The following is an 11,256-nucleotide window of genomic DNA, read 5'->3' on the forward strand; positions in this document are numbered from 1 at the left end:
CAACTTAAAAGACTTGACCAAGCCTTCTTTCAAGTGGCGTTGGCTCCTTTTCACACTACCGTAATGTGCCCTCTCTTCTCTGTCTGCATCATCCCATCTATGCCACCAGTGCAGCCAGTCATATCTCTCCTTCGTGCACATGTGAGCTCCCATCCCAGCCGTCCACTCACCCTTCGTAGAATTGTGTCGCAGGAGCCTCCCTACTCAATCGACTGGGTCCGCCATCGTGGGCCTTCGGATTGCAGCTGCCGCTCAGATTCAATCTCAACCGCCGATTCGGGGGGGGGGACGGAGGGAAGGAACGTAGGGGGACCAGGGGGGAGGGCAGATTGGACGGCGGCAGGGTTTGGAACTCAGAGCCCACACTGATTCACATTCACATGGGTGCTGACGTTTGTTCATGGGCTGCCTCAATCCCAATTTTCAACTATCACTCTTGCTTCAAAGATTTTTTTTTTTTTTTTTTTTTTTTTTTGTTGTCATACACAACAACAGTACTCAACTCAATGTGCATGATACTTTTGTTTTCAACAGGAATTTTTGCAACTCAAAAAATTTACTAGTTACTTTTTTCTCAAACACAGATATTTTACAAACAAGGATTCATCATTGATTATTTTCTTTGTAAAAGAAATAAAATATAGATTGGCTACATTATAGTTTATTTTATTTTTTAATTAAAATTTATTTTACACATACTCTATTGGAAATATTATGAAATGTTATTGTTATATTTTATAAAAAAATTAAGATAACTCATTTAATTAAGTTGCTTTTTGAAATATTATTTTGGTATAAGATATTATATAGATTTATTTATTTTCAACTTATTTTGCAAATCATAAAATATTTTCTAGATTAAGATGCAAGCTCTCCTCTTAGTAATATACATATATCTCCATATTTTCCCAAACTCCTCTACATGTTCTTTGTGGCTACTATGTAAGGATGTATTGATGTTCCAATAGAGGTTGCTCAACATGTGCATAGGAAATGCTAAGTTATTATAAGTGTTGATATAGTGAGAGGGGCTTTATGTGTTGTAAGATTCAAATAATAAATAAAACAAAAGAAGCCAAAATTGAATTAAAAACATATCAAGGAGCAACTTGAATTTGCTAAACGCCATGAACATTAGACCATTTTTGACCAAGAGCATATTATCTTCTTTGATGAGGCAAAGGTAAATTGATTTTGCATTGATAGTCATAGCTCGTGCTAGATCTATAATAGAAAATCTTGCAAATTAAGACAATTTCAATAGACAATAAACTTTGGTGGTCATTTGGTGATGGTGTGGAATTGTATGACCTTCCAAGGCCTTGACATTATTTGTAGAATTGAAGGAAGAATGGTTCAATAGTAATACAAGAAATCTTGTGGTGAGATTTATTATACACTCCAATGGCTTATGATCTTGATCCTTCCCATTTAATTTTTCAACGTGATAATGATTCCAAACATACAATAAAAAATATTGGCTACTAGTTGAGATCAAAAAAGTTACATGCACAATCTTGTGATCTAAATCCAATTCAGTATCTTTGGATAGGGCTAAATTGTTGTCTCAATTAATATCAAAATGCTCCAACAAGAATTGTAGAGTTGTAGGAGCATATTATAGAATGTTAGGCTTCCATTACACTAGAAGAGTGTAGAAAGTTATATGAGAGCATGCCAAAGCTAATCCAAACTGGTTTAATTAGTAAAGATAGATGGACAAAAATATTAAGTTGTTTTGTGATGGAAGATACAAAAGTGAGTCAAGGAACTTAGTTTCCATTATATATGATTTTCTTGTAAATATTAATATAAAAGAGACATCTTTTTCCATCAAAATGTAGCCTACTCAAACTATTATCTTGGACAATTTATGGTTTATGATGATGATCTATTGCCAATTTCTCTACATTATTGATTAAATCAGGAATTTCAAGAGTTTTACTCAGTTTTGCTACACACTACATGTATGTGTATATGTATATATATATATATATATATGTATATGACAGTGTGAGTCTCAAGCTTTGGGCACTTAAGAATTGAATAAACCTAGTAGAGGCAAGGCTTTTATGCTTTGATGAAATCCAGTGGCACAGGTTGTGTGTGTGAGACAAAAACCAGCTTGGTTGTGGGTTCATTCATGCACTTGTGTTCATCCACACCTCATTCATTCATCCAAAGGGGTCATCAGCACAGCAGTCGTCACTCAACTCTTCTTACTTCTGCTTCTTCATTTTATTTACTGCAGCTTGTTATCATATCTGCAGCATCGCCATCGCCATTCTGTGCACGGAGCTCGGTTTGCCCTTCTTCTTCTTCACCATCCCACCACCACCACCACCTTCTCTTGGTTATCTATTTATTTATCTATCTGTGGCTCCTGATGTCTCTTCTTATCCTCTCTCTCTCTACCGCCCCATTTTTTTCTGGTGCAGTATCCAGGACTTAAGTTTGTTAATGCTGAGTTGGTCTATTTCTGTTCGGGAGAGTTGTAGTTTCCTTGGGAGAGGAGAGGAGAGGAGAGAAGCTGTCTGACTGTCTGCCTGGTTGGTGCTCCTTCACCTACTCTTTCAATTCTTTATTATTTTTCTATGTTATCTCTGTTCGTCGTGTTAACATGTGGTTCTTTTCTGAGTTCTGTTGCTTCTGGTGTACTCATTATTTTGCAACCTTCCACTTTGCCAACCTCAATGGTTGGTGGGTCGATACATGCCTACCCACGCACCTATATACGATTTAGCCTAAGTTCTGAATTACTCCTGGTAGACTAACAACAGTATACTGTCCTGCCTTAATCTCCAAACTAGGGTTCACTTTTAATTTCTTTTTGAATATCGGCATTTTAATCACTGTGAGATTCCCGACGGAGTTATTTTTCTCTTTGGGAGCTAGACACTGCAGCCTATTTTTGAAGGTTGGGATTCTTTTGAGCTGTCTGTTTGTTTTCGGATCCACTCTTCATCTGCGAATATATTTCGTCGTTAGAGCTTATTAAGTTATGTGCGTCCAGTTTTTTCATCTTTGTGCCACTCCGTCCGCTCTTCCTATTTGATTCTTCAAAATCATACGAATTACACCTAATGCTTGCGTAACTGATGAGATTGGATGGTTGCACGACTCACATATTGAGAACGCACACAAACACACACACACACACACACTCACACACACACATTATAAAAATCACTGTTTGAGTGTCGTGTAACTTGTCGTTTAAAATTTTACGTAAGTATTACGTTATATCACCATGCTGTTTCATCGCGTCTAAATTTTACATCGAATGCCTCCCCATTTTAAACTCTCCTTACTGAAACTAGTGGGACTTGGAATTTTGCGCAGTTGGTGCTGATTACAAGGAATCATACCTGGGCGTGGGATCACTTAAATTTTTTTTCCATTGGTTCTTTTACTGCAAGCATATCTTGAATTTTCCCAGAATTAATTCTCAGGCACCATGGATGATGAGTGGGGTATGTGTCTTCTTCTATTTCCCTTCAATGTGGCTTTGCATGACAGCAGCACTATATTATTTTGTTCCTTTTGCCCGTCGCGGAAGTTCTGACTCATGTCTGTCGCGTTTTCTGTTCGTCTTCGCAGATGCCGACGATTTTGTTCCCTTGCCCCCAGTGTCGGCCAAGGATGAACCCAAGACTACGAGTCAATGGGACGATGAAGACGTAGAAGACGAGCTCAAGGAAGAGGCGAAGCCCGAACCTGTACGTTCGGTTTTCAATCTGTGAAGTAAATGAATTTTCATGTTTCATGGGTTGTAATACAGATAGCTAACGCAGGTATTGAAGTTTATTTATTTATTTATTTTTTACCTTTTTAATAATTCTATTATTAGTTATCCTTACAGCACCCATCGTTTATAATTTGCATTATGGTATCTTATACCCTGGATGATGTTGCTGTCAAGACTGGGTGAACTGATACTTGGTCGCTGTCTCATAAAGGTGATTGCACCCAAACCCAAGAAGAAGTTCAAGAAGAATATTGATGACGAGGGGGATTTGTCGGACCCAATTGCGGAAAAGCTTCGTCAACAGAGGTAACACTTAAATGTTTATGGAGTGGTCATTTAGCTTGTCTTTTAATGCTCGAAAAATATATGGACTAATATCTTCCATTTTTTATTACCGTTTTTTGGTTTAAGGTGGCTTAACTACAAATTGCTTTTCATCTCATCAAGAGAAAAAAGAACTAGAAAATTGTGTAGATCCTCATTTAGTAAGTGTATGTCATGTGCGATTAGCTTCTTGATTCAATGCGGCATGTGATATCTGGCTTTTGATAGGTTAGTTGAGGAAGCGGATTATCAAAACACATCTGAGCTTTTCGGAGACAAGTCAAGGACTGGTCATAGTTTAGAGTATTTCATTCCCAAGTCTGAAGAGGATTTTCTCGATTATGCGGAACTAATTGCTCAAAAGATAAGGCCATTTGAGGTACAGATTCTGCAATCTATCGCAATTGGTACATTTGAAGTATTCATTAGTGTGAATAGGTTCATGTTTGCTGAACACACTCTGGGCTTTGTGCAACATGTGCAGAAAAGTTTCCATTACATGACACTTCTCAGAGCATTGCTGCGGCATTCAGTTGCAGCTGTGAAAGCTTCTGATGCGAAGGAGTTCGCTTCAAGTATGACTGTTATTGCCAATGAGAAGTTGAAAGCTGAGAAGGATGCTACTGCAGGAAAGAAGAAGACAGGTACATGTCTACCCATTAACAATATGTGAGATTTGTGTTTAAACTGTGTTTTGTTGGTGAGATCTGGCTCTTGAACCTGCACTACATGGAGTCCATTTTCTTCATCAATTCTGGCGGTATATACTCCGTATTGTGGAGGTGAATGCATTGTTGTACTGTATTGATAGCTTGTTTGAATGGTGCAGGTGCAAAAAAAAAGCAGCTTATGGTTGACAAACCAGATGATGATGGATTGGGTGGTGGCTCTTATGATCCAATAGATGACTACGATTTCATGTAATGGAGATGGGAGATCCTTTCACGTAGCCAATTCAGACTCTGAAGTCACGTTGAGTAGTGTAGTTGAAGGCAGTATTTGCTTAAGACAAACACGTCGCTGTTAAAAACGTCGTCTAGATTCAGCAATTTGTTTGGTATTGCACGCCGGGATGCGTGTCTGCTGTTGATCTGTAACCAAGATAATCGTTGCTGTTAGGGTAGAATTTCTCTCCTTTTTTGTTTTAAGTGCAATTTTGAAGTCATTGAGGCTTTTCTATCCTATTTGTGAACGAATAGTAACTATCTACTGGGAATTGTCCCGTTGAAACGTGATGTTGCTAACAATTTGTTACCATGGGAAAGAAATGGCTTGGTAATTTGGACTGGTAACTAATCTCTAGAGCTTGGTTTCTTTTCAGCGCTATGCCTCCTTTTGACTGGCATATCTTGAAGTATCTTCTCAATCAGAAATTTGATTTTACCCGGAGGCTCTCGTTGTTGGTTGTTAAAAGACCGAATTTCTCTCAAGAGGAATTGGGTTTAAGGAATTAAAGTGACAATCCTACGTCTTCTGTTTAGCTGATTTTGCGTGTTGGTTATATTGAGGATATTATCACAACCTGTTTCTTACGTGCTACTCGTGGGCATCTCAATATCTTGCTAAGTCCTCGTAATAACATCAAAACCGCAGACAAACCGGAGGAGGACGATTTTTCATGAACAAAAAGTTCTGTAATTATGTCCTCAACGAGGCAGTACCTCAGTATGACACTTGAGTATCATAAATTCTTGCATAATGTTACCGTGACAATCTATGTAGAATTGCTTTTCTATACTTCGATGACTGGAAAATTTGGATGCCTCAAACTTAAATTATTTTTTCGCGACACTTGATGCAGTTACACACAAGAATCTAGTCTAAATAAAATTCTGAATGTTCGTTTCATCATCCAGCGGTAAATCTCTTGGACATCTGGCAACTCGAACACACCATTGCAGTTCTAAATCATAATCATAACTACCTCAAAGCTACTCAATGTTCCAGTTCAAAGCATGCCCTGCCCACATTGGCACCACAGTACCTGGTCCAAACCCATATTCTGTAGGCACATTCCATCTCTTCTTAACCAAGGTGGTCGTGTTAGAATTTCTTGGCAGTCCATAAAAATCTGGCCCATTCAAGCTTGTAAATCCCTCCAATTTGTCAAGGGCATCTGCCTGCCATCACCAAAAAGTAGCAAAAGTAAAATGTCATTTTTCTGAAGGCCTTGAATTTTGCAGGCATACTAGCGCAAATAATGTACATGTGCCATCAAGAGATGGAATGTGACTAACAAACTAACTGGGTCATTTTTGCATGAGAAGAACACTGAAGACGCAACACTACCAAACTGGACAGACCTGAATTATCAACAACAAATTTTGCTAACTGTCTGCGTAATAACTCCAGAAAAGGAAACACCGTTTATCAGACTCGAGTGACATATCCATGCCTGAGGACACTGGTGACAAACAGTTTACGTGTAACATACTCGTTTGCGATGGTGTAAATACCTGATCAAATACTTCCGCGTATAAGGGAAGGGCAATAGGAGCACTAAATATGCCTGCACACCCACAAGGTGCTTCTTTGGTGTGCCTCTCGTGGGGTGCACTATCTGTTCCCAAAAAGAAACGTGAGCTGCCACTTGTAACTGCCGCAACCAAGGCTCTTCCTACAATATCATCCCAAGATAAATGAGTAAAAGTAAAATGCAAGCGCGAGTTGCGAAACAACGGTAACGCCAATTATGAGATACAACTATGCCCTACCACAGGTCAATGCTAGTATATTTATTAAAAATAAAATGAAATAAAATAAAACAAAAGTTACAAGGTAGATATGCAAAACTACAGACAAGTAACATTTTTATCTTGCTTAATTATTCATGCAACACAATTACTTAAAATAGAAATGATGTCTTACTGTGAGTCTCTCGCTTAAGTACTGGAAGGCAGTAATTATGGGGTTGAAGTCCTCCCTGAAACAGCGCATTCCTATTCATTAAGAGATGTTGTGGTGTTACTGTTGCTGCGACCTTGCCTGTCACAAGAAGATGACAAAAGTTAACTATCTCCCAGCTACCACAACAGGAAGGGTGGAAAACTTTAATCCGGAAACATTTTCAACTCACTTTCTACTCAAAGCAGGGTGAGTTTCTACACATGCGCACAACGGCAGCTGCTCCACACTAGATTCCTAAGTCAGTAATGAAGGACTCGTCCAAGAATCTTGAAAATTGATGATTAATATCTCCGAGAAGTACCATCACTATTCGACTCAACATACTTAACCGCGTCTTCAGTAGTAATGTGTTCCAATACAATCTTAAGATCCGGGAGTTTCTGTCTAAGGGGAGTAAGTACTGTCTCGATGAAAACTTTCTCCCGGTCAAAAATGTCCACCATTTGATCCGCTACTTCTCCGTGAACCTACAGCCATGTCACCAAAATAGGTCAACGTATCAAAGATAGAAACAGAAAAGGAATCCCTAAGGTGCGGAGCTATAATACAAAAGAGGACCTAGTTGTCTGAGGTTTCCCCTGGAAGTTTTTCATCATTTCAGAACCTCAAGAAAAACGCGTATATATCTGGCCTGAAGAGCACGAACTAGTTATCTACCATTCAAAACTTAAATTTTCCATTTCAAGTGGAGGCGACACCACGCAATTGTTATGAAACATGCGCAGTAAAGAACTACCCTCGTAGGACTTCAGAAGAACATCAAGGACACCAAATTTACCAGAAGAGGCAACCCCTGTTCGACCATTTCCTCAAGTACAGGCAGGCACTTTCCAAACAAGTCAGTGACGCCTGCTTGTGAATTTGTAGTTGCTCCTGCTGGGTACAATTTGACAGCTTTCACCAGCCCACTTTCACCTGTCAAGGCACCCCTCTGCTACTCCCTCAGTACAGCCAAAATTTCGACCTATTGAAAAACAGATTCCTACTCCTGCTTCATTCGTTTTAGAAGCAACCAATTCAAAAATTATGCAGTTCATGGAGTCAAAAACCCTTGAAACTTACTTGCATCCTTGACATCTTTCCTGGTCGTTACATCTGTCAAATACAGAGTCATCAATGGCTCGAATTCTGCATTTGAGGGTAGAGCCTTCATGATGCGATCCCTATACGCCAAAGCTGCAGCAAGATCTGTAACTGGCGGCTTCAAGTTGGGCATAATGATAGCTCTCCTGAAAATACCTGCACTGAAGGATTTCAAACAGCTCCCGTGAGCACTTCAGTCTTCAATGCAATGTTTCAGGTAAACTGCGATTATTCACAGAAGATTGAATCTGCGACATGATTGGTTTTTGGTATACACATTTCCTGTCTAAGAACACATATCCCATGGGCAAAAAGTTGCAATTAACTCAATCATGAAAACAACCCCGTCGATGTTTCATTTCCTAATTACCTTAAAGGAGCAACTGCATTCAGACCATCGCCATCCCGAAGATGAAGATGCCAGTCATCTGGCTGGATAATTGTGAGCCGCTGAATCCCGTTAGTTTGACCAGTGCCTGGCTCAACAAGAGTGCTAGCTCCTGAAGTCGAATTCATGACTGCCAGCCTCCCCTTTCCTGATCTCGGGAAGAAGCCTTCAGTAGGCACTAACGAGAACGAAGCCGCAAAAGCTCGGGGTTTAAACATTGCGGGAAGCATCACGAACTTAAAGTTGAATATATGCCGAGGCTTCAAAGCAAATAGTCGTAGAAGAATTGGATTTGGAAAAAGGAGAAAATCGTTTCCGATCAAAAGGAATCTTACGCCTCGTCTCCCAAAACCCTACAGAACACTCAACTAAAAAAATGTAATCCCACAACACTAGAATGGCTCCTACGAGAACCCTACCCCAACAAACAATCAACCCAGCTCCAAGACCAATACCTAATCCCTCAGCGCCCGAATCGCCACTTCAAACCACCACAAAACCTTCAAAGGACACGAGGGAACAGACTATACCCAGGATTGGAAACACCTGCGTCCATGGACGAAAAGCACACTCGACGACACTGCTCCATCTCCATTGTTGAATTTGCAGAGATAGATAACGACGAATACCGAATCTGCAGTCGGCGCAGCGCAGCGCCAGAATAGTGGGGCGTGGAGACAGACCCATGGACACATTTTTTTCTATACATTGCATCTTTGTGATTGTTGTCAAGTTCTTTTTGGAGTGCCATAATATTTTGTAGCTTTACAACATCTTGCTCCACTTTCAAGGTTTTATGAAATGACTCCAAATTAAGAATCTCAAATTAATTCTGTCTAATGGATTATCTTCTAGTTTGTGTATTTTTAAACTTCGTTTTCTTAGGGCAATGTGGTAATAACGGCTGAGCATGGGTTCAAGTAGGCTGAGCACGGGTTCAAGTAAAGTTTTTTTTTTTTTTTTTTTTTTTTTTTTGCATTGCTTCTAATTAGTAAGTGGCACAGAGAGTTTTTATATTCATTAAAGATATCTTGTAGATCTACAAGGTCCAAGTTTCAAATTTTTGTAACATTGCTTTATTGCATTTATATAAATTTTACAAGTGTTTTGATTAGAACCTCTATCTAAATTTGGGTTCTTCTACCTTCTTATGGACCACACTCATGACCACTTAGTATAGAAAAAATAACAATTTTTTTTTGAATTTTTTTAAAAATTAGTTGGATAAATATTAAATTTATTTTTTTTATTTCCTTAATTTCTTACTTTCAAAGTTATCTCTTGGGAGTTATTATTTTTCCAATTGGATCAAAAGATTTTTTTGGTAAAATTAATTAAAATATTTTATAAAAAAGGCATATATTTTATCAAAAAAGCTCCTTCAATAGAACTTGGATAGAAATATTTATCACTTGAGTACATAAAATGATAATATTGTAAGTTATTTAGGATAATTGAGATAATAGAGAAATAAGGGTTTTGACAAGAAGAATGAAAATGATGCAATTGACTATTTAAAAACATGCCTTAGAAGTATAAAACTATAATTTGATATTATCTACTTTTTGGATAGCAACAAATCCATTGACATAGTTGTTGTTAGTAAAATCTCATTTAATAATTTATTTACCAACATTTCTAAGATTAGAAGTTTTTGTTTATTTTTAAAGCATTGCTATTATTTTGGATTTTGTTTATAATTTGAAGCTATTTGAAATATAGCTATTTAAGCATAAATTTAGATCTTATTTAAAATTTGAAGTTATACTTAAAAGTAGATAGTATTAAATTACAAGTTGTGTCTAAATAGTTATGCTTAAAAGAAATAGATACTATTAAATTACAAGTTGTGTTCAAATAGTTATGCTTAATTAGAAATTATATTTAAACTAGATGAATCCATATTGTTGTCACAAAAAGTGTGATTCAAATGAAGTTTTATTTATTTTTAAATATATGTTTGAGAGCTAATGAATATTTTTTAATTTTTTTAAAAATAAATAAATAAAATTTACAATCAAACTTTCAGCTAAAAATATGATAGCTAAACTTGTGCCATTGTCATGGATAATATGCAAAAAAAGTAGTTAAATTTTTTTTAAGGAATTACTTGTGAAAATTTTAAATGAAACATTTAATTACATTAAAAAATCATAAAAGTGTGTTAAGACATTTAAAGAAGTATTAAAGTCAAATTTAAAAGATATAAAGCAATTTATTGTGACATCTTTAATAAATCACTTCATTGTATGAATTCAATCTATAAATATAAAGATTTAAAATTATAAATATAAAAATATAAAGATATAAAATTATAAAATTATATAGATATTTGATAAAACTATAATATTATAAAAATATAATATTATAAAACTATAAAGATTAAATATATATGTATATATATATATATATATATATATATATATATATATAGAGTCTTTTTATCCATAGAATATACCTTAGTAATAAGCAATTAAGATTTTATGGTTCTTGAAGAATAATTCAAAATAGTTCGAAAATATGTGGGAGTTTGGAAATCATTTTGCCTTTGTAAAAGTAATATCTAGATGGTGTGTAACATGCTATAGATAAGATATTTGTATTATTGATACATAAAAATAGATAGTTGTAACCATGTTTGAAAAGTTATGGAAGTTTTTAGAATTGGGACTAGGTTAGTGGACTATGTAGGATCCATCGTGGAACATTCTAAAAAGAGCTTAGGGCGGTTATTTAGGTCGAGCCTACCATGGAACCTTCTAGAAAGAATTTAGGACAGTTATCTAAATAAGTTCCATAATCTAAG

At 36.7% G+C, this 11,256-nt stretch overlaps 2 protein-coding genes across 4 annotated transcripts; one reads left to right on the plus strand and one right to left on the minus strand.

The window, feature by feature from the left end:
• Positions 1-2,233: 2,233 nt before the first annotated feature.
• On the plus strand, positions 2,234-5,364 carry LOC112290707 (uncharacterized). 3 transcript variants are annotated; one of them, XM_024537313.3, is made up of 8 exons: positions 2,288-2,549; positions 2,811-2,917; positions 3,343-3,473; positions 3,601-3,719; positions 3,960-4,054; positions 4,301-4,451; positions 4,557-4,716; positions 4,902-5,364. In XM_024537313.3, exons 3-8 carry the CDS (start codon positions 3,458-3,460, stop codon positions 4,994-4,996), a joined length of 636 nt encoding a protein of 211 aa, XP_024393081.1. In that variant the 5' UTR covers positions 2,288-2,549; positions 2,811-2,917; positions 3,343-3,457; the 3' UTR covers positions 4,997-5,364. The 3 variants fall into 3 exon arrangements, with proteins under 3 accessions (XP_024393082.1, XP_024393081.1, XP_024393080.1); XM_024537314.3 differs by lacking the exon at positions 2,811-2,917 and having other exon boundaries at positions 2,234-2,302; XM_024537312.3 differs by lacking the exon at positions 2,811-2,917 and having other exon boundaries at positions 2,302-2,549.
• Positions 5,365-5,815: 451 nt separating this feature from the next.
• LOC112290706 (dihydroorotase, mitochondrial) lies at positions 5,816-8,933 on the minus strand. Its single transcript, XM_024537309.3, has 7 exons — positions 8,433-8,933; positions 8,042-8,223; positions 7,758-7,894; positions 7,281-7,446; positions 6,941-7,057; positions 6,529-6,689; positions 5,816-6,192 (listed from the first exon to the last, which is right to left on the minus strand). Exons 1-7 carry the CDS (start codon positions 8,678-8,680, stop codon positions 6,004-6,006), a joined length of 1,200 nt encoding a protein of 399 aa, XP_024393077.1. The 5' UTR covers positions 8,681-8,933; the 3' UTR covers positions 5,816-6,003.
• Between the last annotated feature and the right edge of the window lie 2,323 nt (positions 8,934-11,256).

The sequence above is a fragment of the Physcomitrium patens genome, chromosome 13 (assembly GCF_059467195.1).
Source record: "Physcomitrium patens ecotype Gransden chromosome 13, ASM5946719v1, whole genome shotgun sequence".
In the NCBI taxonomy this organism is placed as follows: domain Eukaryota; kingdom Viridiplantae; phylum Streptophyta; class Bryopsida; order Funariales; family Funariaceae; genus Physcomitrium; species Physcomitrium patens.

Excerpts from the sequence above, each read along its gene's own strand:
- LOC112290707 (XM_024537314.3), top strand. Across the intron at positions 4,055-4,300 it reads GAAAAGCTTCGTCAACAGAG|GTTAGTTGAGGAAGCGGATT; the intron begins GTAACACTTAAA and ends GGCTTTTGATAG. Across the intron at positions 4,452-4,556 it reads AAAAGATAAGGCCATTTGAG|AAAAGTTTCCATTACATGAC; the intron begins GTACAGATTCTG and ends CAACATGTGCAG.
- LOC112290706 (XM_024537309.3), bottom strand. The coding sequence starts at position 8,680 with ATGCTTCCCGCAATGTTTAAACCCCGAGCTTTTGCGGCTTCGTTCTCG. Across the intron at positions 8,224-8,432 it reads AATGCAGTTGCTCCTTTAAG|TGCAGGTATTTTCAGGAGAG; the intron begins GTAATTAGGAAA and ends GAAATCCTTCAG. Across the intron at positions 7,058-7,280 it reads TGTTGAGTCGAATAGTGATG|GCAAGGTCGCAGCAACAGTA; the intron begins GTACTTCTCGGA and ends TTCTTGTGACAG.